The sequence below is a fragment of the Leucopleurus acutus genome (genome assembly GCF_964270905.1).
Source record: "Leucopleurus acutus genome assembly, chromosome: 9".
NCBI lineage: Eukaryota > Metazoa > Chordata > Mammalia > Artiodactyla > Delphinidae > Leucopleurus > Leucopleurus acutus.
This window is the reverse complement of record NC_139144.1, coordinates 85,313,518-85,339,719: the sequence shown is the minus strand read 5'-3', so window position 1 is coordinate 85,339,719 and position 26,202 is coordinate 85,313,518. Positions and strand designations below refer to the sequence as shown.

General features: G+C 48.3%; 1 protein-coding gene across 1 annotated transcript; it reads right to left on the bottom strand.

Annotated features, from left to right (window-relative positions):
* Positions 1 to 652: 652 nt before the first annotated feature.
* Positions 653 to 11,910, bottom strand: LEP (leptin; the record flags this gene model as incomplete). Its single annotated transcript, XM_082845926.1, has 3 exons — positions 653 to 1,012; positions 2,542 to 2,713; positions 11,864 to 11,910. 3 exons carry the CDS (start codon positions 11,908 to 11,910, stop codon positions 653 to 655), a joined length of 579 nt encoding a protein of 192 aa, XP_082702052.1.
* Between the last annotated feature and the right edge of the window lie 14,292 nt (positions 11,911 to 26,202).

The window sequence follows — 26,202 nt, the reverse complement described above, 5'->3', positions numbered from 1 at the left end:
ATAAAAAATAAAAAAAAGTCAATCACAGTAGAAACAAAGCCAGTCTCTAGAAAACTGACTTGAGGACCCTCAAGTCAGTCAAAATGGGTTTGCCTTGGTCAGGCCCATTGATGGGATTGGAAACAGCACCCCAGCAGCATCCTGAGCCCTGGCTGACCCCAAAGAGCCTGGAAAAGCTGGTGTTTGGCTTCAAATCCATCCAGAATAAAATGCGTAATAAATAAATAAATGCTTCCAACTTGTGTTGCGTGGGAGTATCCAGCTGTGTGTGCCTATAGCCTTCACGACGCTCCCCGGATTTTCAGAGGGAATCTTGCTTGATCGTGCAAAGGGTCTAAAATCACCCCGGGTCACGGTGAAGCATGCAGTGAGAGGGAGATGGAACAGGGAGGAAGGCTTCTGTGAAAATCCCAGGTCTAGTCCACTGTTTGCTGGATGGGCCTCCTTCCCGGTGGGCACGGAACCATGTATTTATATCTCTGGTTTCCTGCCTTGGCGTTTTCTGCCTTTGGAAGAAGAGCGGCTTAGAGGAGTGACAGAGAAATGACCTGCAGGCCTGCATAAAGGATGTCCACACAGGCTCTCTTCTCCTGCAGACACCTGGAAGCTCAGGTTTCTTCCCTCAGCTTTGGGAAGAGAGGCTTTCAAGGCTTCAGCACCCAGGGCTGAGGTCCAGCTGCCGCAGCATGTCCTGCAGAGACCCCTGCAGCCTGCTCAGGGCCACCACCTCCGTGGAGTAGAGGGAGGCTTCCAGGACGCCGCCCAGGCTCTCCAAGGTCTCCAGGGCTCTGGCCTGGGGCAAGGGGCAGCTCTTGGAGGAGGCCAGCAGGTGGAGAAGGTCCCGGAGGTTCTCCAGGTCATTAGATATTTGGATCACATTTCTGGAAGGCAGACTGGTGAGGATCTGTTGGTAGATCGCCAATGTCTGGTCCATCTTGGACAAACTCAGGACAGGGGTGAGCCCAGGGATGAAGTCCAAACCAGTGACCCTCTGTTTGGAGGAGACGGACTGCTATGCAGGAGGAAGGGGAGAGCAAGAGCTCAGGGGAGAGAAGTCAGCTCCGCAAAGCCCCTGGCCCTTCCCGCGAGCGTGGAGGTGTCTCCTTTCCCCCTTCCACACCATCCTGCCTAGGCCCTTATTTCTTGTGCCCACGTGGCTGCCAAGCCTCCAAGCTGGTCTCCCGGGCTTCTGTCTTCCTGCCCTTCCCAAACCACCCTGCCCTCCACTTCCAGACCAGCTTTAGCAGGCCGTTTCCTCTTCCAGATGCCTCTGCTATAGGACCAGCCATGACTCCCTATTTCTTACTTACTGACTTAAGTCTCTTCCCCAGGCATTGAGGTCCTCCATACATGCCCCTCCCCAACCCTTCCACCCACAGCGGACGCCTTCCTCCCAGACAGGTTCTCCACGAAGTCTCCCCCCCCTTAGGGATCAAGGCCCCGTCTCACTCCTCCACTCCAATAACTCTGGTTACCAGGAGGGGCTCTCCCCCTCCCCCGCTGCCCGCAGCGCTCACTGCCTGCACCACACCTGTTGGGACACTCAGGGTCTGTCATGTGCAGCTTGTTGAATGACTATTTTGAAAGCAAGGAGACTTAAGCGTTTTTCCCTATGAAATGCTCAAGACGCTATCTAGTTCTGAGCTGTCCCTGCTTCCGGCCACCTAACGGCTCCCTGGCTACCCAAGGCTACCGTTAGAAATCCAGAGAGGCCAGGAGATGTGGAAGTCTCTGGATTGCTCCATGCAGGTGGACAAGTTGGCTTTTAAGGCAGGGGGATATCAAAAGCCACGTCTGAAAACCTTTGAAGAGGGCATGCTCTGTTCTGGTTCTGCAGGAGGGGTGTGTGTGGGGGGGGACAGTCACTAGCTTTATCTAATTTAATCTTGAAACGACCTTGTGAAGACTATTAAGGTAGTCCTATTATCTAGATGAGGAAACCAGGGTTTAAAGACATTGAGGAGCTTAACTAGCTTAAGATTTTACGGATAGAGAACAGAAGGGCGAGGATTCACACGTAGCCTTCCTAATTCTAAACACCAACCTCATCTGGGAAGTGGCTGAAGGTATAGGCTTGTGGACCCCAGAGAAAAGACCCAGGGGACATTGAGAGCTGTTTGCAAATACGTAGAGGGTTGTATGTGAAAGAGGGCTTGATAGGCAGGACCAGCAGTAATGAGGAGAAGCTTCACAGGGTCAGCGTTCAGCTACCAGCCAGGAAGAATGCCTAATGATTAGAACGTTCTAGAGATGTGTTGGAGGCCCAGAGAGGGTGCTGCTGGGGCTCTGGTCACCTGCCAAGGGGACACCGGACCGTTATGCTCTGGTCCTGGGCACTAGGATTCCAGTCTGGGAGGAAGGGGAGTGAGGAGGTGGGAGGCAAGGGGAGATCAGGAGAGCAGAGGCAGCTGTCCATGCGGTAGGGAGGCGTCCAGGCCGCCAGGCCCCTTGCGCGAGGCTGCACAGCCTCAGCCAACCTCTGAGGTCCGGTTTCCCCACGGGCCAGCCACGGTTCTACCTCGTCTCCCAGGCCCTCCCTACCGTGTGTGATATGTCATTGATCCTGGTGACAATCGTCTTGATGAGGGTTTTGGTGTCATCCTGGACTTTTCGGATGGGCACAGCTTCAATGTAGGACAGATAGGGCCAAAGCCACAGGAATCGGCACAGGGGTCCACAACGCATTTTTCTTCCCGGGATGTGCTTCTGGGGCCTGAAAACAGAAGGAACCACACGTAGCATGTCGCTGGGGTCTCAGAGAACACCCACAGGTCACGTTACCAACCACATTCTCAGATGCGGATAAAAACGAGATTTGCTTTCTGCTTGTGGTTATCATTTCCTCAAAGACAATTCATTGTCTAGAAATACAGTAATGAAATGCATTCCCTTGGGGAAAGGCATGGCCGCATCAAGGAAACCACGGTGAGGTGTGCTGTAGACCACACAGCAGGAAGACAGGGCATGAGTAAACGGACGGGCTTTTAAGGTATGGTTTGAATCCAGCCATTTACTAGCTTCATGACTTCAGGCATATCCTATAACCGCTAAAAACTCCTGCCTGCATCCCCTGCAATATACCTATCGCCAGGCTTTTATGAGGATCAAATTAGATAACGTGTGTGAAAGAGCTTTAAAGGTGTTGTGAGGTCTATTACTATCCTATTATTAGAGATCGTGTTACTGTCCTCTCCATTAACTCTCTCATGCCATATTTCCATGATGGCATTTATCACTGGCTTTATTACTTCCTTTCTCTCCCACTGGGAGCCTGAATCCAACCGGCACTTATGGAAGGTCTGATAATACGTCAGATGCAGTGCTGGACACCAAGGATGCCACAGTGGACAACGGATGTTCTCTACTCTCAAAGTGCTTACAGTTGAATAGGAGAGATAAACAGGTAAACAGGCCATCCCAATACAGGAAGAAAGAGCTCTGCAAGAAGGACCAGATTTTGTGGGAATACAAAGGGGGGGGGGCTCCCTGGAATAGGTGTCACCTGAGCTGGGTATTGAAGGCCAAGGAGGGATCAGGAAGAGTATAAACTGGTTGCATAAGTGGCCAAGAAAACAGCCGGTGCAAAGGCATGAAGGCAGGAGAAAGTATATAACACGTTCACCCAGAATGTCTGAAACTTTCAAAGTCATGGAACCATGGATTCTAACATTAATAATATGCATGCAGATCCTTGATTAAGCAGCAAAGTTTTAATGAGATACATGAGGCAAAAGGTAATCAGGTTAAAGGTATGAGTCTGTGGCCAATGATCCGTGCTAAGTATGTGTGGATGAGCCTGAAATAATGATGAAGAGTAAGTAAATGTTAGCACGAAGGTCCTGGAGATGGCAAAAAAGTTCATCTCTGCTTTTTGTGTTCTGCCTCATCTGGGTCTTGATAAGAACAGGTAACACATTTTCTGTCCATAGGTGGCAATTTAGTGTAATTCATATTCTGGCAATATAATAGAAATAAGCAGTCTTGGGAATTCCCTGGTGGTCCAGTGGTTAGGACTCGGTGCTTTCACTGTGGTGGCCCAGGTTCAATCCCTGGTTGGGGAACAAAGATCCTGCAGGCTGCACAGTGCAGCAAAAAAAAAAAAAAAAAAAACCTGTTTCTATATTATAATGCTTGATCAAAGGTATTTTTAAAAATTAATTAATTTGTTTTATGGCTGCGTTGGGTCTTCGTTGCTGTGTGCGGGCTTTCTTTTGTTGTGGAGCATGGGCTCTAGGTGCGCGGCCTTCAGTAGTTGTGGTGCACAGGCTTAGTTGCCCCGCGGCATGTGGAATCTTCCCGGAGCAGGGATCGAACCCGTGTCCCCTGCATTGGCAGAGCAGATTCTCAACCACTGTGCCACCAGAGAAGTCCTGTTTTTTTTAATCTGAATTTTACCGAAGGGGAAAAATGAGACTCAAGAAGACGCGCTAACTTGTCCAAAGTCAAACAAGTAAGCGGCAAAGCCAGGATTCACAGCCAAAGCTGCTTCACCCAGAAAGGCTGGGCGCTTTCTACCCTACCCCACCAGTTTCTCCAAGCTTTAAGGGAAAGCACAAATTACAAGGCACTCCAATGACCAACCAAGGGCAGCTCCTGAGACCATGGCATTCGGGAAAAAATACCCTGCTCTATTCTAGGATGAAGCTATGAGATTGTACCCCTGTATCAACTTCATGTATGAAAAATCCTAAGTAATTCAGGAGGGGGCATGTCAAATGTTTTTGTGCTTGTTCTCGCTCCTAAAAAGTTAATACTGCTTCTATTAACTCCTTATTCCCTGAGTAAACATGCCCACCAAACGTTTGAGGAATGGAGTTAAATAGTGCTAACCCCTCAGTGTGATTCCATGAAACCCTAGCAAAGGTGGAAGCACAGTGGTTAGGCCCCAAAGCTTCATCAGTGGGCTCTGCCCTTATGAGCTGTGTGTATCTGGGCAAGATATTTAATTCCCTGAAGCATCGGTTCCCATCAGTAAAATGGAATGGGGAATCACACCACCTGGCTCAAAGGTTAATTGAAATGAACCTGTAAAGCCCCTGCCCATTTTGTGTGTGTGTGTGCGTGTGTGTGTGTGTGTAAGGGTGAGGGTTGGGGGCAGGGGGAGTAAATATCAGCTTTTTTTGAATTGTGTAGTTACTCAGCAGCGCTTGGAATGCTCTGGCAGCACTACCTGTAGCCAACCCTGAATCTAGCATTAGGCCCATCGCCTCGCCTGGGCCATCTCAAGAGGGTGCCTGGTATTTCTGGGTCCTCCCCCCTGCAGCACAAGATAGAGTGGTAAACTTTTCTAGGATTCATGTGTTAATGACACCCTCCTTCCCAAGAGAATTTATTACCAGATTAACTCTGGTCATAGTCACTCTCACATAATGGCCACCCTTTAATACCTGAGCGGAAAAACAGTTTTACTAGCCCCCTCTATCACCACGGATAACATGCTTCAGTGGGCACTGAAAATAAATCATAGTTCCTTGAAACGTGGAATTGAGGAACTGCTGCTGAGTAAGTCTGCCTAAGAGGAGAGGCCAGGGTTAGGGGAGCTCCCTGGGGGGGGGGCTGCAGAGAGAACTCGTAACAGGCCCATCTGAGATCAAAGTGATGGGGAGACCCTGGCCAACAGGCACACACAACATGAAACACACATGCTCACACATCATATGCACACACACATATCAACACATTAACCCTTTAGTAAAGGCTGGTGGTTGTCTCCAGTACCTATCGCCTCTTCGCAATTAGTAGCACATCCAGGTTTAGACAGAGGTGTGGCCATTCAGAATAAATACTATACTTCCCAGCTGGTGTGGCGATGCGACTAAATTCTGGCCAGCTGAATACAAGCAGAATGCGATGGGGCAGCTCTTGTGCTGTGTGCTTCTGCCCCTCCCTTTTCCATCCCTTCCTGCATCCTGATGCCTGAATTGTGGTTGTGGCAGCTGGCATTCTGGTGCTTCTTGGGTCATGAGGACGAGGGCCTTACCGTATGAACACTGGAGTAGGGAGCTGGAGGGGGCCAGGTCCCTGAGGACTTGCTGCAGGCGAGATGACACGCATGGACCACCTACCTCTGAACTTGTACTGAGTGTGTGAGAGACATAACCTCTGTCTTGGTTAAGACACTGTTATTTTGGGTCTCTGCTAAGTGCAGCCAAACTTAATGCTAATTAATTTATACACCCAGACACGGGCAGACGTCAAGTTTTTCTTGGTTCACCTGAATGTCAGTACCTGGGTGGGGCCTGGCGGTGGCCCGAGATTTTGGGTTTGGGGGGAAGGTAAGAGCAGGGTCTGGGGATTGGGTAGGGGAGGGATAATCCAAGACAGCAACTACAGCTTCACGGAGCACAGCACCTGACACATACTAGTTACTCAATATCTGTTTGATGGTTGACAGCTAACATGTATTGATCACCCACTGGGGGCCAGGGACAGAGGTAAAGAGACATGCAATCGCAGAAAAGTGGGATCAGGAGTGGGGACAGTCGGGGCTGAAGACTGGTGGTTCTCCCAGGAAGCCCAGGTAGTACACCACAGTATTCGGCATTGTTAACTACTTACACATATTATTTGTTAAAAATAAAAGTAAAGAGCAAAACTGTGCTCTTAAACAACTGGTTTAAGAATTTACCTAATTAACTACAATGCAAGGAATTGTAAAGAGATAAAATGCCTTGGATAACTCAGGGGAGGAAGTCGTGTGTAAACTTATGAGCTCTAAAGCCGAGCTATGTTTCAGTTGGAGCATAGGACCTTGGGAAAATTTGCTAACCTCTTGCAGACTCAGTTTTCTTAGCTGTAAAATGGGGATGAAACAAGTCATAATTCCCATCTGTGGCTGAAACGAGATAATGTATGTAGAATGCTTGCTCTGTGCCTGGCACGTGGCCAATCCCAATACATGTTAGCTGTTGTCAGCATTATTTCCAGCTAGGGAGTCAAGGAAACATCTTGGAGGAGGTGGCATTTAATAAGGGCCCTGAGAATGGGGGGGAATGGGTTTGTGAAGGTGGAGGAGAGGGGCACCCCCAGCAGAGGTCTCAGAAGATGGTGGCTCTCAGCTGGCCCAGGAGGTGTGATGGGGGGACAGGGAGGGGTGGGGCTGTGCCACCTTGGCTGTGCAGGGAGGCCAAGCTATTTCTGTGGAAGTGAGGAGCTCTGATCACTCCCAGGCTAATGCTTTCAGCACAGGTGACAAAAAGGACGGAGATGAAAATTGGGAAAGGCCACCCACCCACTTCTCCACAGAGCAGCTTGCCTCCGCCTTCCCCAGGAAGCTGGCCGCCTCCAGACGTGAGCTCCCTCCCCCCCCCTCTTGTCCTGGGGGATGCAGCAGACGAAGTGGGGGCCTCTATGTCAAGGTGGGGGGGCGCTTCTCTAGATTCAGGCTAGAAGGTTGGCTGGCCCCAGGGCAGGCCTGCCCACAGCCTTTGGATTCCAGCAGTCAGAGGGGAGGTGGGGAGAGCTCTGGGTCACAGAGGCCTTTGCTGGTGGAGGCTGCCAGCTTTGAGCTATCCAAACTCCTCTGTCTTCTCCCGGTAGAAAGTATCAGAGGTTAGTAAGGGCACAACCTTCTCTCTTCCTTCTTTTCTCCAGCCATCAGGTTTTTATACCTCTCTCTCCAGTAGTCTTTGGTATGCTACTGTGAATTAAATTCAGGTGATGTGGTATTTACTGTTAATTTTACGGAAAAATCTTTGGACAGTCAACACCCTCTCTCTCCCTGTAGAACTCCTTCCTGTGGGCTCCCTCGCATTCTTCCCTCTCAGCCTTCCTTCCTTCCTTTCTCCCTAACTCCAAGTTGGAAGGGACTTGAGGATGGGGAAAGGACAAAGGCTGAACAGACAGAGAAGGCTGGATCCTGATCCTGCAAGTTACTCAGAATCCAGTGGAACAGATAGAAGCTTAAACGACTCATTTTAACACAACGTGGTGAAGGTTACAAGAGAAGGAACGTGGAACTGGGGGATCGTGGGGAAAGGGGGTGACTCTGGGGAGGCGAGGAGAGCTTTGCACTGAGACCTGAAGGACAGGAGTTCCCCAGGGGAAAGAGAGCAAGCAGGGCCTTCCAGGCCAAGGGGACAGTGTGGAGCTGGGGGCAACCATGGTGGGTTTGGGAGAATTCAATATGGTAGAAGGGTAGAGTATGTGAGGCTGGAGAGCTAGAATGTCCCGGGCTTGATTCTATGTGTAGTCGGGACCTTTCGGGGAATCTGCCCTGCTCAGGACACACACACACACACACACACACACACACACACACACACACACACACACACACAGACACGAATCCTGGAGGCCATGTTTGCATGAGCAGTAGTGGGCAAGAGAACCAGAATATTCTTCTCTTCCCTTTCCGTGTCCCTTCCTCCTCCAGCTCCTGATTGGGTCAATTAGCGTATCTCCTGGTAATTTAAAGTAGTGCTCCGAGGAGTCCAGTTTGCATCTGATGAGGACTCAGAAGATCGAGGGTAGCCACGGTTGGCATCACATGCATGGAATAGCTAAGAGAGACCAGGGTCCATCCAGCTGCTGGGAGGTGGATTACGGTCAATGCCTGGACTCTTTCTTGACCTTCTTCCTGGTTCCTGACCTTGCTGGTTCTAGGCTCTCCCTGTCCTTAGCCTCCAGTGTGAGATACTCTTCCACACATACTACTCACTTGAGTAGCTTTCAACTTTCTGAATATATTTTTTCATCCAGGAGACATATAGATACACACATGTAAGAGAAACAAGTGTCAGGAAATAAAATTCACCTTTACTATGGGGGATGCACTCTTGAGAGTCTCCGTCCTGTTTTTTAAATGTTGGCTGCAATATACAGTTGAAAACACTGAGCTAACATGAGTGGTTTTCTCTTATTTGCAACTGGAAGGCTGGTTGAGAAATCACGTTAACATACTTAACTGGTAGCCAGAATGTGGGTGTGAGGGGTTATATTCTTCCCGTTCATCAGAAACTACCCTTAGATTTGATCTCATCAGGGATAACAAATAGGTTTCAATTCCCGTGTCAACTCTGATCAATTTTTAGCGGTTCCTTGGAGTGCTGAGTGGAGATGAATCTGAAGCTCCATCCAGTCTCAGAGGGAGAAGGTGCCGTGATCAATTAGTGATGTCTGCCGGGTGCAGGAGTGGTGGATATGCCACTTGTTCAGCATCTCCCAAGGGCCTGGCACAGAGCAGGTGCTCATTAAACTTTTGTTGAATGAATGAATGAAATATTTCCCATCCCTGACCTTCATTGTCTAACAAGGTTAACCTACCCCTACAATGGTTTACCTGCTCCCATTTTAAAGTCACGATCTAGAATTCACTTTTGCCCGGCAGGAATTCCTAAGAAACTTTCTTAATGAAGACTGGAAAATGCTTCAACATCCTAGTCTGCTTTTCATGGGGACTTTGGTCGGCTTCCTGCATCCCATAGATGTCCTCTAGCACCACATAGGCCCCTATTCCCTTCAGCTTCCTGAGTCCTGCTCCATCTTAACTATTGTCTCAGATGCTCCCTGCCTTGGTCCCATTCATCAGCTTGGCTCTTCCTGCTGTGCTCTGAGCCTCCTGCCCTTCTCAGAGGTCTCTGCTCTGCCCGGCTAGTTTTCCCTGTGGTTTCCCCCCTCTTCCCTGGCACCCCCAGCCTGGAGCACCCCAGAGTACAAACTCAATACGTGCACAGATGGGGATGAACTCTTCCAGGGGATGGATGAGATATCGGCATTGACACCGATCGCTCCAGAGAGCTGACAAATTGAACGGGAAAGACTGTAAAATGCACTCTGCTGAGAAGCAAGGCACGTTTGTCGTCACACATGGAGTAGTGCAAAGGCCTCTGTGGGCCCAGTCATCAGGTGGGTTGTTTTTAAGCAGAAACCGCCTCTCTTTCTACTTCTCTGAGACAGCTGTGTGGACAAAGAAGAATTTCAAGGCTCTCGCTGGCAGGCTACAAGGGAGCTGTCGCCACTGGACTCCTACTGCTGGTGGGAACAGGGCCTACTGACTGACGGATTGCAGGAGAATTGGCTCGGTTTTCCTTTAAATTACATGCATGTGGTTGAAGGATGCACATACCACAAGGACACCACCTCCCTGGAGGCCTTCTCTCTCTCCGCCCCCCACTGACCCCCACGTTCCCCTAGGTGGCATCGAGGCTAGAGCGGGGACAATGACCCAGGTTCTGTGAAGAGAGCTCTCCCAAGCGGCCACCTCCGTACCCTGCATGAGCCACTCAGACACAAGAGGCATCCGCCTGGGGCTGACAGGCGGAATTCACTGCAATCTCCCTGGCTCTGTCCTTGGCGATTGGAGCCATTTCCTGGAATGGAGGGGGGAGGAAAATATTTCCCCCAAATACCAAGAAGAGTTATTTTGGGCATAAGATGTGCAAAATAAGACAAGGACACTCCTTTGGCCAACATGGAAACGTTCCCCTCAGCCCAATGTCCTCAACTGCTTGAAAAGGAAAGAACCGAATCACACCCACTGTTTTTCTCTTGCCTTTTCCTCCTGCCTACACGAGAGAACGGATCAGCAAGGCCTTCCCGCTCAGGAGGGCGTTAGTGTGGGAGTGACTATGATTCTGTTCACCGTCCTGGTGGGAAAGAGACTGGATACCCTCTGTCCCACCAGTGTCAGCTGACCACTGCCCGCCTCAGAGCTCTACAGAGCAAACACCAGAGAGCGGACAGAGGTCAGTGCGGGGAGTCATCCAGCTCGTGCTCCTGGGGTGGTGTCTTCAAGTCCCTGCCCTCTGCCCCGCCCCCCCTGCAGACTACCTTCTCATCCTCTCCAAAGCTGCTAGTCTCAAATGACCACCAGGAGACTTCCCTGGCGGTCCAGTGGTTAAGACACCATGCTTCCACTGCAGGGGGCTCGGGTTCCATCCCTGATTGGGGAACTAAGATCCCACATGCTGCACAATGCAGCCCCCAGAAAACACAAACAAACAAACCAAAAAACCCTCAAATGACAACCAGGCCACCATGTCACTCGATTGAACTGTGTTTAAGAATTCACTTTTCCCAAGTGCCACACCTTTAAGCTATAGAAACTGGAGTGTACAGGCAAACCCATCCACAATGAAATCTGAAGCAGCCAGGAGGGAAGGCGGGCTATAAGCGAGGCTGGTAGGTCTCACCTGCCAATAGTGTGTCTTTATCAGTTTTGGCTAGAGAGATGGTAACCGTGAGAAAAGTGTAACAGGCCTTTCCCATGACCTGCTGTTCTGTTGCCCCAGAGAAACCCTATTTTATCCATAATGTAGAAGGCGATTCGCACAGCTTTGAGGCCAGATATGGTGAGATCCAGCATAATTTCTTTGGGAAATTTGGGTTCTTCCTGACAGTTTTTCTGCCCACCTCTACTACCTCGTCCCTTCCTAGGTCCTGGGCTTCATACAGCCCCTCGCATTCAAAAGTCAGAAACGCTGCTGGAAAATGATGCCTGAAATCTCACTTGCAGAGCAAGGCTTCTCCTCGGAAACTCAAAACCCTCCTAACTCGCACTCCTCAGAAACTCAACGCACGTCCCCTGCACATGGCGGCGGGGTACCCTGACCTTTGCGGGTGTGCTCAAGGCCATTTGCAAAGCATCTCAGCGACAGGGCTGGCGGCTCTGGCAGTCTCCTGGGGCCCTGGCTGGCTCCATGAGCTCAGATTCCCGCCCCGAGGGCATAGGTGCAGCCCAGCCCCAAATCCAACGCTCCCGGCTCCCAGCCGCCTCCCCTCCGGTCAGAACTCTTGTGCAAAGTTACCACAATCCAGAACCAATCTGTCCGCTCTGCCCTTCGCCCGCCTCAGTTTCCCCAGGATGGGGTGACCTGTCAAGAAAGACCAGCGGAGAAAGAGAAAGGAGAGCGCCGGCTCTTACCTCGCAGCTGCTGGCGCCGCGATTCCTCGATTCCTCTGAGGCTCCATGCCTGCCCGCCCCTCTTATAGACGCCCGAGCGCAACTTGCGCAACTGCCCGGCAGGCTCCGCCGCACCCCGAGCGCCAGCTCCCGCCCTGTCGGGCGCAGGGTCTCGAGGGAGGGACTCCGCTGCGCCAGGAGCCCCGCGTGCACCCTCGGGTACCGCCTGAAAAGTTGGGGGCGGCTGGCAGGAGAAATCCTCGAGGTGGCGCCAGCGTCGGCCTTGCGGGCCTAGGGGCGCGGGCGCCAGGGACAGGGCGGCGGTGAGGGGTTCTTCTGAGCCGGCTGTGGGCTCGGACGGCGCCCTTGCTGGTCGGTGGTGCGCGGACGGCGCGGCCCAGCAGCCAGCTCCGCTGGGCGGCGGCACCCGAGGGCCCTGGGCGCCTGGGAAGCCTCGGGTTAGCGAGAGCGGCCCGCCGTGCGCCAGGCCTGGGAAAACACACCTGCAGTGATGATGGTGTGGAGGGAATAAGGAAAGCCAGGCTCACACGGTCTGGAGGCAGCACTCATGCTGCATTGGAGACTTCCTAACGGGAGCATGCTCCCCGAAGTCTCCTGTGCTCCGCCGGGACTGCAAGGGTCTCCTTTGTTCACCGCTATACCCCCGGTTGATAGCCTAGTGCATTGCACAAAGTATTTAATTTCTAAGATATATTTTTAAATGAAAATCGCAAACTTAGGTCTAACAAATATTATTTTTCGATATTTGCTTCATTAATCTTTTTGGCTAAAATATTTTAAAGCAAATTACAAACATCATGACGTTTCACCCTTAAATACTTCAGTATATATCTCTGAAAAATAAGGAAGCATTTCTACTCTTAATCACAAGATCATTATCACACAAGAGTAATTCTTTCACATCACGAGCTAGTCTGCGTTTCAATTTCCCCCAATACCTAAAAAATGTCCTTTATGATTGCTTTGAGCCTGATTGTTTTGCTCTTAATATTTTTGGAAGGAAGGGAGGGAGGGAGGGAGGGAGGGAGGAAATTGAGCTATATATCTGTGGAAGTCACAGATTGTTAGCACTGACCATGAATTCTAATTATACTGCTACCAAAATGTGGGAAACAAACTAAATGTCCAACATAGGAAATTGGTAAGATTATTGAAAAGCCACATGAGAGTAATATGCACACATTAAAAATTCTGTTGTAAAACTAATATTTAATGATATAGGAAAAAATAATTATATTTTGTGAGATGGAAAGAATCAGATTATACAATGGTATGTGTTTTCTGATCACACACATGCCAACACACGCACTTGCACACCAAAATATATGTTGTCACTACTGGGAACGGGATCAGGAATTTATAACCTCTTCTTTGTGCTTTTCTGCTTTTAAAAAAGTGTCTACAATGGAATTACATTTTGAAGAAAATCTTTCACATCCCACGGAAATGGTGTTTTATATTGTTTTTCATATATAGACTGTAGCACCCACTACAATCAAGTTTTTCTTGTCCCCAACATCTTTGTAACTTGGTTCTAAGTAGAGACGTAGCTTATAGGCAGGGCCTTAGCAGCCTCAGGTTAGTTGTCCCAGCATCACCTTTTCTTAGGGTCACAGTTCAGATTGGGACCAGAGTTATTGCTTGAACATCAGGCAGCACTTGAGACCACAGTGAGAGGCTATGGACTGCTTGTCTGCCTAGCTATCTATCCCCTACTTATATTTTGCATTTGGTTGATTAATAATTATTTTATTTTAAAATAAAATACTGTAAAATAAAATATTATTTTTTAAAAAAAATTCAAAAGGGACAAAGAGACATGAAAACTCAGTCTCCCCCAAGTCTTCCTTTTTTCCCTAGAAGTAACTGTCATTCCCAGTTTATGGCGTGTCCTTCCACGGATATTCTTTTTCTGTCCTTCGTACATCTATTACCTTAAAAAAAACATGCAAATAATGTCATATTATTCACACTAATGTTCTTGCCCTTTGCCTTTACATTTTTTTATTTTGGAAAATTTCAAATCTCCACAATACATTTGCAAGGAAAAATGGCATTCCAAATCTCCGTGTACCATCAACCAACTTCAATCATTATTAATCTCACTTCCTTCACTTAATATACCTAAAACACAATTTCTTACCAACACACAGGTGTTCCAAATCCTTTAAAAGTCAGCATATGTTTCATTTTACAGGTGTACCATAATCAATTTAACTGTATTGTCACATACATAATGTAATTAATTCACTCAAATGTACTTATTTGAGCACAGTGTGCGTGTATCAGTGGGAGAATTTCTTGATAAACAGAATCGTTGAATCAAAGGGCATGTACGTTCAAAACAGAAATATATTGTCAAGTTACATTCCTTAGAGATTGCACTGATTTACATATGCAATTGGCTGCAAGTAACAGTGACTTAGGCATTAACGTCATTTCATTGTCTCCTTTAACCAGAAGCCTGGAGGAAGGCAAGTGCCGTAGCTCAGTGACATCATCAAGAAGCCTGCTCCTGGATAGAAAGCCCAGAGATAAACCCACGCACATATGGTCACCTTATCTCTGATAAAGGAGACAGGAATGTACAGTGGAGAAAGGACAGCCTTTTCAATAAGTGGTGCTGGGAAAACTGGACAGCTACATGTAAAAGAATGAAATTAGAACACTCCCTAACACCATACACAAAAATAAACTCAAAATGGATTAAAGACCTGAATGTAAGGCCAGACACTATCAGACTCTTAGAGGAAAACATAGGCAGAACACTCTATGACATAAATCACAGCAAGATCCTTTTTGACCCAGCTCCTAGAGAAATGGAAATAAAAACAAAAATAAACAAATGGAACCTAATGAAACTTCAAAGCTTTTGCACAGCAAAGGAAACCATAAACAAGACGGAAAGACAGCCCTCAGAATGGGAGAAAATATTTGCAAATGAAGCAACTGACAAAGGATTAATCTCCAAAATTTATAAGCAGCTCATGCAGCTCAACGTCAAAAAAACAAACAACCCAATCCAAAAATGGGCAGAAGACCTAAATAGACATTTCTCCCAAGAAGATATACAGATTGCCAACAAACACATGAAAGGATGCTCAACATCATTAATCATTAGAGAAATGCAAATCAAAACTACAATGAGATATCTTCTCACACCGGTCAGAATGGCCATCATCAAAAAATTCTCAAACAATAAATGCTGGAGAGGGTGTGAAGAAAAGGGAACTCTCATACACTGTTGGTGGGAATGTAAATTGATACAGCCACTATGCAGAACAGTATGGAGGTTCCTTAAAAAACTAAAAATAGAACTACCATCTGACCCAGCCATCCCACTCCTGGGCATATATCTGGAAAAGTTGAAAACTTTAATTCAAAAAGATACATGCACCCCAATGTTCATAGCAGAACTATTTACAATAGCCAGGACATGGAAGCAACCTAAGTGTCCATCAACAGATGAATGGATAAAGAAGACGTGACACATATCTACAATGGAGTATTACTCAGCCATAAACAGAAACGAAATTGAGTTATTTATAGTGAGGTGGATGGGCCTAAAGTCTGTCATACAGAGTGAAGTAAGTCTGAAAGAGAAAAACAAATACCGTATGCTAACACATATATATGGAATCTAAAAAAAAAAAAAAAGGATCATGAAGAACCTAGGGGCAGGACAGGAATAAGGACGCAGACCTACTAGAGCATGGACTTGAGGACACGGGGAGGGGGAAGGGTAAGCTGGGACAAAGTGAGAGAGTGGCATGGACATATATACACTACCAAACGTAAAATAACTAGCTAGTGGGAAGCAGCCACATGGCACAGGGAGATCAGCTCGGTGCTTTGTGACCACCTAGAGGGGTGGGAGGGAGGGAGACACAAGAGGGAGGAGATATGGGGATATATGTACATGTATAGCTGATTCACTTTGTTATAAAGCAGAAGCTAACACACGACTGTAAAGCAATTACACTCCAATAAAGATGTTAAGAAAGAAAAAAAGAATTCTGCTCCTTCTGACCTTCTATTCTTCCATTGTGTCCTTGTGCTTATTGCTTCACGGTTGCAAGATGGATGCTACTCCTTCAGGCATTATGTCGTCACATGAGTGCCCAGTAGGAAGGGCAGGGCAGAAGCAAAATGTTTTCTCCTCTTGAAATTCTATTTCAAGTTGGGGAAGAGAAGTCACATTTTCCCTTGTTTCTCATTGACCAGAAATGGGATGTAGGTTCATCCTTAGACCCATCACTGGCCAAATGGAATGTGATTGCCATGACTGATTTAGACTGATCATAAGTCTCCCCTCTGGGGCTGTGGCAGATCAAGGTAGATGAAGGGAAGCTCTGTCCTTTCCTGAAAGAATTGGGGTTCTGTGAGCTTGCAAGAAGGAGAGGAGAAATGGATCTTGGGTACGCAGTGAACAGTGCTTGCTACACTCAACTATGGTGTATTATCAAACTTCCGATGCACTTGACTTTATTCTTAAATAGTAAAACTTAAAAATGCTTTCTGTGGGAATTCCCTGTTGGTCCAGTGGTTAGGACTCCGTGCTTTCACTGCCGAGGCCGTGGGTTCAATCCATGGTCAGGGAACTAAGATCCCACAAACTGCGTTGCACGGCCAAAAACAAAACGAAGCAAAATCCTTTTTGTTTGAACCTTGACAACCCTAACAATTAAAAAAAGAGGTAATTCTAACCCTTTGGATTTGAGTATTGCTTTTTCTTTTTCAAAGCACTTCCATGATATCTTTTGACTGACAGTAACCCACAGGAAGAAATAGAGCGGGTCTTATTACCCTGTTCCGAATGAGAGCCTGAGATGCAGAGTGGTCAAGGAATAGGCCCAGCAAGTGGCATCATTAGAGGTCACAGTTCTCAGTCGCTGTGGCCCTTGTGGTTTTGCACTGAGGTCAGCCACGAGCTGCAGGCTCACATAGTGTGCCGGGGGTCTGAGGGTGGCCTCACAGAGCTCTGTGCTTTGCAGAGCCACTGGTGGTGCCCTGTTGAAGGAGAAGAAAGGCAGACAAAGGTTAGAACTCTGTTCTAATTTTAGGCAATCCCAAGCACCTTCTCTTGTGTGAAATATGTCTTTCAACCTGCAGTGAGGAAGGTCTATACAAGCTTACAGATTGGATGAAAAAAGCAACAGGATAATTCAGTCAAATAATGGGTCTATTTTTTCCCCTAAATTAAATATTTGTGTGTGTGTGGGGGGGTGGTAGACTGGATTGGTTCTTCTATATGTATGTGACTTCTCAGGGGTGAGCTCCCTGAGGGCAAAGACCATATCTTATTCACCTCACTGTTGCCAGCCCTTGGAAGAGCTCCTGCTGCATAGTAAGGGCTCCATAAATGCCTATCAGATGCATGAATGGTTTGAGTTCTTTCTGCTAATGACGGATGTCCTCCCTGTTATCATCTGTCAGAACACCATGTTTCTTTCTACGTAGCACCAATCAATCAATCAGTTAATTACTAATTTGTTAATACTTTTGTCTCCATCATGAGAATGTAAGTTCCATGAGAGTCAAGACTGGGTCTGCCCAGTCCTAGCCCAGGGCCTGATACATAGTAAGGGTTCCAGAGACTGTTAAATGAAGCTTTGAGCAAACGCGTTTAGCAGTGTCCGGCACATAGTTGGCCCTCAATAAACATCCCTGGAATAAACTCTGACTACATATAACAGTGACTTCACGATCACACACCTCCAACAACTGAGCTGAAGACTGAAGCTTAACAAAGCAGAGGAGGGCCAGGGAGCCAGGCTGCCCAGCAGTGCCGCAGATGGATGGACAGCCCACCATGAGGTCCACTGGCTTCCATGGGATCCCAGCCAGAGGAGAGCCTCAGGGAGCGAGAGAACAAATTCTTTATAAGGAAAGGGAAAGAGGGGCTGGATGTTGAAGGGCCTTGACAGAGAGTGGGAGCCGTTAAAAGCATGAGAGGGGATTCACATGGTCAAGTCACCATGTGATTCAACTGGCAGAGAAATATAAGAAGAATTTCAGGGAAAAAAACTAAAATCAAAGAGACAAATTATGAAAGATTATTTCTGCACCCATTGTTCATTCATGCAACCAGGGAAGCATACACTGAGAGCATACTGTGTGCTGAGCCGTATGCTAGATCCTAGAGATGAAAAAATGAGTCAGATTTAGTCCTGGACCTCAGCCATGGTTCCAGGAGCATGAGTGAGGAAACAGAAAAAGGAAAGACCCAAGAGACATATTGAATAAAAGAACATCAGCCCTGTTAACTGCATTTTCTTCTGGGAGGAAACTAAGCAGTCATAGTTCCATAGACTTTCCCACCTCGAGCTTAGCAATGGTGCCCCGGCAGAGACAATGAAGCTGAGGAACAAGAAGGGTGGGACTAAGATGTGTGCTGTGAGCGTGGTTGTTTAGAACATCTGGTTGCAGATGTCCAGTAGTTAATTGGGGCTGAAGTCCAGGTGGAGATGTGGTTCCAGGCATCATCTTCAAAGACAGGAAAGATGACGTCTCATCAAATCAGGGTTTGGGGGGCCAGCAGCCTCAGGCCTGGGAAACTGCAATCTGCAAGGTTTTGAGTAGATGACTGTGCAGTGGAGGGTGTGAAAGAAGAGGGTGGTGATGGGAATTGGCTGGTGTGAAGGACAGAAGGGGCTCTGAGGAAGTTACATGGAATAGAGGGCACTTTGAGCTTAGCTGTCTACAGACGGCTGGGGAAAGCCCTGCGAGGAACAGAGCGAGAACAGTGACTTCCCTTCCCTTTAATGATTTAATTGACCAAACTATCATGTTCATTGTAGAAGATTAGAAAATGCAAAGAAGCAAAGCCGTGAAAAAAGTCAGCCCTAATTGCACCATATGGAGAAAACTTGTTAATATATTTGTGCTGGTTTGCCCAGTCTTGGTATCGGTACCTTAGTTCCCGGGTTGGAATCCAGCCTGGAAACTCTGAAGAAGGAGATGACAGCCAAGAGACTGACTCCAATAGGCTCAGCCTCTGGGCTGCGTGCTCTTTCTCTACTCTAATCTCTCTTCCCCACTGGAGTGGAAGGACTCGGGCCATGATCCTGTGTAGAGCTGGACCTTACCCAGGTACCCGGGGCTGAACAGGCATTTGGGAAGATGCTGTGGAGAAGTAGCAAGAAGCCTTCTATCCCACAGAAGGCTAAGATCTAATGCATCCTGAGGCTTCCCAAGTCACCAGCCTAATTTTGTCCCTAAAGATGTTTTACGGCACTACTTGCATACTCACCTGTAGACACGCCTCTAGCAGCTGGAAGCTAGCTCTATAGGCTACCCTCACTTCTCCTGCAGTTAGAATCCTAACTGTGCTGGGTACACAGCACCTTCTCAGTGACCCTTGGGGAATTCAGTCTTCCAGGACAAATCTGGGAAGAACTCAAAATCACCCTGGAAACATGACTGTGACATCAGTGGTGTGCCAGAGAGCCTGTATGGATGGTGTCTGAGGGCTGGCTTTGGGGCCACACCGTCTGAGTTTGAATCCTTGTGATTTATAAGCCTATGACTTTAGGTAAGTTACTTTCTCTCTCTGCCTCTATTTCCTTGTTCACAGTGAGAGCATTGCAGTACCACCTCATAGGGTTGTTGTCAGGGTAATTCGCGTTGTTATAAGTAAAGCACTTGGTAGCCACTCTACAAATGTTAATTATTAATTAGAGCAGGGGCATTCAGAGTACACTGCATGGTGGGGTTAGCCTGGAAAGCTCCCTGAAGAAGGCGCCTGGCTTGTATGGGCTGAGCAGTTGGGGAGGGGAAGTTCAAATATGTCTGCTCAGTGGAGTCGAACGCAATGACCAGAAATCCATCCATCCTTCTTTTATGCAATCATCGGGCCTGAGTCCTGGCTTGTCTCATCATGGCCTGTAATGAGGCCAAGGAGTGGGGAGATCTGTTTGCTCAGGGCTGAGGCCAGGCTGCCAGGCGCATTTTTCCTGCAGCACGTTGCATAAGAGGGGTTGCTGCATGGCACCCTGCATGGCTGAGCCCTGGGGCACCAGGAGTTCTGGAGGACCCTCCTGGGCCAGGCCTGCTCCCAAAGAGTGTGGCTGCCCAGCACCCAGCGCCCAGTACCAAGCTCCTGCCTGAGCATATCTCAGATGGGAGACATCGCTCTGTGCCTGGGAAGATGTCACTTTAAGAAACAGGGTTATTCTGATTACGTAAGTAATGAACATTCTTGCAGACAACATCCAGAGAAGATGCTTTAAATTTCTTCTAATTCACTATCCTGAGATCACTAATGTTTTATATTTTTTATGCATAATTCTTTCTTCTTTGTGTCTCTGTAGATATGTACATATATACTTTTTTCTATCATAAATAGAATCATACAGTAATACTATTTTGCAATGGGATATTTTCATTTGTCTTGCCGGCCCCGTGACCCATAAATATTTATTAAACTGACAGGATAGACTGCATCCCAACTCACAGACCTTTCACCTCCTCATCCCACACATTTAGATCAACGTTCCTGGCATCTCACTGCCTTTGAAGTGGACACTGGAGCATCCTTTCTGGAGGCCACTTGAGCAATGTATACCAAAGGTCTTAAAATATGCACTCCTTTCAACTGGCGATTTCACCTCTAACTGGCGATTTACTCTAAAGTAATCCAAGACCCCCAGGAGCTGCCGGCCTGCCTTTCCCCTCCATTTCCCATGGATTCTCTTTATGCCCTCTCCACTCACACCACTCTCCATTCACCTCCTGGTCTCCTTAGCATCCTTACCATGGGGAAGAAGGCATTTCCTGTTCCATTACCTAAACTCCTCTCCCCCCAAGACACAGATAAAATACTACCTTCTCTAGCAAGCCTGCCCTGACCCCCAGCTGGACATCTTTTCTACTGTGCATTAGAGTCAGTTACATGCATGATTTATCTGAACCTCCAAACCACAATCTATTTGAGGGCTGGCAGGCTGAATCCACAGCTATTTTATCTTCATCCTACTCTACATCTGGCAGAGTGTGGTACCAAGAGCAGGTTCAGAAAGTTGGATGGAAGGGTGCGCTTTGGGGAAGGAGGTGCTTTTAAAGTGTCGCAGTCACTCCCTACAGCGCTGTGAGACCGATCTTCTGCCTACAGCTATTATCATCAGGGACGAGCTGCAGGACCACACACCCTTTGTAGTAGCAGCACTATTTTCAACCCCAGTTTTTAGAATCTCAGTCTAAAATTTATTTGAGCCAATGGAGGCCACGAGAGGTGAAAGGCATTGGCCCAAGGTACACAAACAGTCTAGAACCTGTCTGATCTGATTCCAAGGTTGACGCTCACTTCCTGAGCCAAATCACTTCATATTTATATTGTGATACAAATGTGATTATTTCTAACAGAAAAGCATTCATTCCTTTACAATAAGATCTAGCATGCAAGACTTTAAATATATGCAGAGGGTTCCCCTAGGGAGTTCCAGGCAGGGTTTAATGAATTAAAATTTGATTTAAAAGTGCCAGCTTCCTGAATGGGGTTTTATGAGATGAGGAGCCGCTGTCGTGACACTTACCAAAGACTGGGAGGACAGACAGACCCTGGCATTCTCTTTTTCTCATCCTCAAAGCAGCACCCTTTCATTGATAAAAATTGAATTTGTATTGGTAGCACGGTTAATTACTGATAGTAAATTTGCCCAAGGGAAGGTTATGGAGACATTTAACCCCTGCTGTACCGGGAGGGTGGAGGAAGCCCCTACGTGTGTCGGCTGCAGTCAACCCTTCAACGTGGGTAACCACTCCAGTGTTGGGAATGAGAAGGTTGAGGCTCAGAGAAGTTAATTAACTTGCGCAAAGTTGCCCAGCAGAGCCTCAATTCTAGTTCTGGTCAGTCTGACTCAGGAGTCAGGGCTCCCTCCCCCATCTGGGTGGTTCTCACTCCCGGTGTACACCAGAGGCTCTTGGTGCCCAGGTCCCCACCCCAGCCAAATAAAATCAGAATCACTAGGCTTGGTGCCAGGCATCTGCATGTTTTAAAAGCTCCTCAGGTGCTTAAATGAGCAGCCAGGGTAGGGAAGGTGGGACCTGTGCTGAGCTGCCTCTCAGCTGTCACCCGGTGGCTTCTTAACTCACAGGGAGGGACCTGACCCAAGTGACAGAGCTCCCACTCCATTCACCTTAGAATCACTTGGGAACCTTTATGACGGATGCCGCCCTGGCACCACTATAGATCAATTAAGGCAGAGATGCTGGGGTGGGAAACACGCACCGGCACATATAATTTTAAAGCTCCCCAGGTGGTAAAATCGCAACCAGTGTTGAGAATCCGACTCCAAAGGCTTGAACCAAATGGCCTGGAGAGGCAGCTGACCAGCCCCAACCTGGCCAGGGCAGAGATAAGGTGACAAGGGGCCTGTCCTTTGCTGGCTTCCCAGCTAGCTGTGGGGAGGGAGGAAGAAGGAGAAAAAAGAATCAACATCCAACAATCCAGTATGCAAAGACGTCATTAAATGCTCAAAAAGAATTCTTACTCTCAAATCAATTAAATGCTGCCCAGCAAATTCTTTGACAAATTTACTTGACATAATCTTTCTTCACAGAAAAAGCCAAGTGTAATTTAGTCTTTGTCTAGAAGAGTGATTAAAAAATAAATTGTCATGAATGGGGTCCAGATGAATGAGGTTGACTTTGGGAACAAAGGGGACTCGGCAGAAAGGCAGAAATGGAATCTGGGCATCTATTATATGCTGACTTTGTATGCAAAGTGGAAAAGAACTGCTGAATAGGATTACTACGCTGAAGGGGAAAACAAAAGAAGTTTAACAATCAGTGCATGAAAGAACAAGGTGAAGCCAGGGCCAGGAGCCTTGTGAGGAGGGTAGGCTGGGGGCTGGGAAACAGGGGCCAGTCCAGGGTGGAGTTGAGCCCCCCTCTTCTAGGTGACGCCCAGGCTCCGTCATCCGTGCTGGATATGACCTTCAGGGCCCACGTGCTTCTCCCCGCTCCACTCTGGGCCCTCCCTCCTTCTGAAGGGCCTGGGCAGAACACTGACATAAACTCCCTTTACGAGAGTGTGGGAATTACTGGGGAAATGGAATTTAAAGCAAACTCTCCTCCCAGCCCGGCAAACCTCTCCGTGGAGGTAGCAGACAAAGAAAACAGTTTTATTATTGAATTAACATTAAACCAGAATGTGGGGCCATCTGCTCAGAGAGCGCAAAGACAGAAAGAAATCATCTTTTCTCTAGACAAGCAGCTACCAGCCATCAGGCAAGAGAACTTGATAGCACCATTGGTCATGCGTAGTGCATCCTAGATTCACCTGATTACTGGTGTGGCCATCTGTGTTGGCTTACTGCCTTTATCCAAAAGAAAAATAACTCATATCTTTATGACAAGAGCTAGTTTTGCTACTGGAAGCCGAAGTTAGAGTCCTACCCTCCCACAGAAACTAGGAGGTGAGGCGCTGTCTTCCTGGATGATTGCAGTTCAAAGAAATGGTTCCCGGGTCCTTGAGAAAGACATGCGTGGGTCATAAAGCTGGCAAGAGGCTTACTTGACTTTTGAAAAGGTTTACATACATTTCAAAGAGGCCAAGAAAGCACTTCCAGTTACAGGTTTTCTAAGGTAAATGCTCTAAGGAAAGGGAGTGAGGTGGGGTGGGCAAGTCTCTTCTGTTATTTTCAACAGGGAGAGGTAAGCTTCTTATTTTGAATTTTTCTCTACCCTTCCAGAGCTCTGCTTTGGCCTTCATGTAGTTCCTGCTGCAGAGGGTTGTGAGCATTTGACCTCCGGGCAGCATCGGCTCACAACCTGAGGCAATCTGAGGGGTAGTGTAGACGTAGATGGATTTGGTCTTGCGAGCTGGGTGGGGAGCAAGGGTGAACATTGCCTCCAGCTCTTGGGAGTTTCAGATTTGGCTAAGATGCTAGTTGTAATAGGTGTCACCCACACCCCGGATCCCCTGACCCCTCCGCCTTCCTGGACCCATCCTGTGTGTCTGCTCCCCGCTCCGGACCTTCTGCTTTCTCTCAGCTCCCTGCCCAGCAGGAAGGCAGGTTGGGGACCCCGGCCAGGCATGGATCCTGGGTGGTGGTGGCTCTATCGCTCCCTCCTCCCAGCACAGCTCCTAGCTTCTGCTCCGCTCCAATTAGACTCTAACCCACTAGAAGCTGCAGCCAATTCTGTGGAAAGTTCAGATCTTTAGGGATTTCATAAATTAGCCTTTCCTGCTAAGTGCTCTCCAGAAAAAAAAGAATTGAGGAGTGAGGGGCGAGTTGCAAAGCACAGCACAGTAGCTGCTGAGTCTTCCCAAGCTCTGAGTGTTCGTGTTGCAAACAATCCGGCAGAACCATCCCAGGAAGGGGGCTATGGGGCTGAGGGGGTGGATGCAGGGAGAGCTGACCAGCTGAGGGGGCACTGGGTGGCTCTGGGCAGGTTGGGGGTACAGATGGGGGGGGATGGTTCTGAGGTGCATGTGGTAGGACAGTGCTTGTCCTGCGTTGGCAAATTCTGAGCAGGACCTTTAGGGTGTGTTTGTCAGCGTGTGGCCTTTTATGTTTACGTTAGAAAATTCGGAGCAGGATCCTAAATTTCTGCACCCCTGTGTGTCTCTGAGCAAGTTTTGCTGCGTATCTGTGTCTGTCGCATGTGTGGACACGTTCTTGTTCGTAGTGCAGAGGGGAGAAATTTCCAGGGATCCCACTTTTCGAGCCGTGGCTGGGGTAAGTCTGGCAGTTTCTTGGTCCTAGGCAGTGTCAGCAGAGAGGGAGGGTCACTGAGGCTCGATGATGTGTTGACAGGGCCCAGTCCTCGTGGAACTGGGGAGCAGCCTCCACCTGCCTCCCCACATGCTCTGGGCTGTACCTGGTCCACTATTCTTCACTCTCCTGGCCCAACACTTGGCTGCTGGTGGCTGCGAGCCCTGGCTCCAAACATGTAAACTCTCTCATGCCCCCAAGCTTTTGCACTTGCAGGTCCGTCTGCCTGGGACACCCTCCCCTTCTTTCTTCATCTAGATAAATCCTGCTCATCGTTCAGTGATGTCCCCTCCTGCAGGAGGCCTTACCCGCCCCTCTGGGATGAAGAGGGAGTACCTCTCCTGTGCTCTCGTCTCACCCTGGACGTGCCTGTATTAGAGCACTCTCCACTCACTGCTAGAATCCCTCATTTCTTTGTCTCACCCACTAGATGGGGAGCTCCTTGAGGACAGAATGTGTCTTTCATCCCTGGCTTCCCACCATCCAGCACAGTTCTTAGAGGAAAGTGAGCCAGTGAAACGAATGAATCTTGGGTGACAGCACCTCATATTTGCATAGCACTCACCAGGCACTCTTCATATACTGTTCTCCGCTCATCCTCCCACAGGCCAGAGGGCAGGGAGAGCCAGATGTTGTTATTCCCATTCAACTGTGGAAGATGCTGAGGTTGGACTGGTTAACAGCTCGCTCAGGTTTCTCCTGACTGCATAAATCCCTGCTTTCCAGCCCAGGAGCAGTTGCCACCTTGGGAGCAGTGCCTACAGAGCGAAGGTGGCTGTGACCTTGGGCAAGCAGGCTTGGGGGAGCTTTGCCCTAAAGCCCTAAGCCCCTAACTCTCTGGTTGCTAGAAGGTGTGTGTGCGAGGGAGGCGGGGATAATGTTGTGGAAGTGGATGGAGTGGGCAGCACAGGGATCTGGGTTCCTGGTCCCTTCCATTTGCTCCTGGCTTGGCTCCCATCCCCTCTCCACACTCAGGCCCAGGGATCCACTCTACTTTTCCCTGGGCAAGAGTCTAAGTCTGGCTTCTCCAGAGAAAAAGAACTAATGGGATATACATATAATAAGGAATTGGCTCAGGTAGTTATGGAGGCCAACCAACCCCAACTCTGTGGGGTGGGCTGGCCGTCTGGAGACTCAGAAGGGCAGATGTTCCAGTTTAAGTGCAAAGGCTGCCTGCTGGAAAAATCTCTCTTGCTTGGGGAGGCCCTGGGACGGGGAGGGGAGTTTGATCTTTTTGTGCTATTCAGGCCTTCAACTGATTAGACGAGGCCCACCCACATTATGGAGAGCAATCTGCTTTACTTAAAGTCCACTGATTTAAATGTTAGTCTCAGGAATTCCCTGACAGTCCAGGTTAGGACTCAGCGCTTTCACTGCCGTGGCCTGGGTTCAATCCCTGGTCGGGAAACTAGGATCCTGCAAGCTGTGTGACACAGCAAAAAAAAAAAAAAAAGTTAGTTTCATCAAAATAACACCCTCACAGTTGACAAACTATCTGGGCACTGTGGCCTAGCCCAGTTGACACATAAAATTAACCATCACAGCAAATGATAGCTGGGATACTTGGGAGTCTCTCCAGGATTCAGGGAAGAGAGGTTAATGGGGAGTCCCAAACACTAT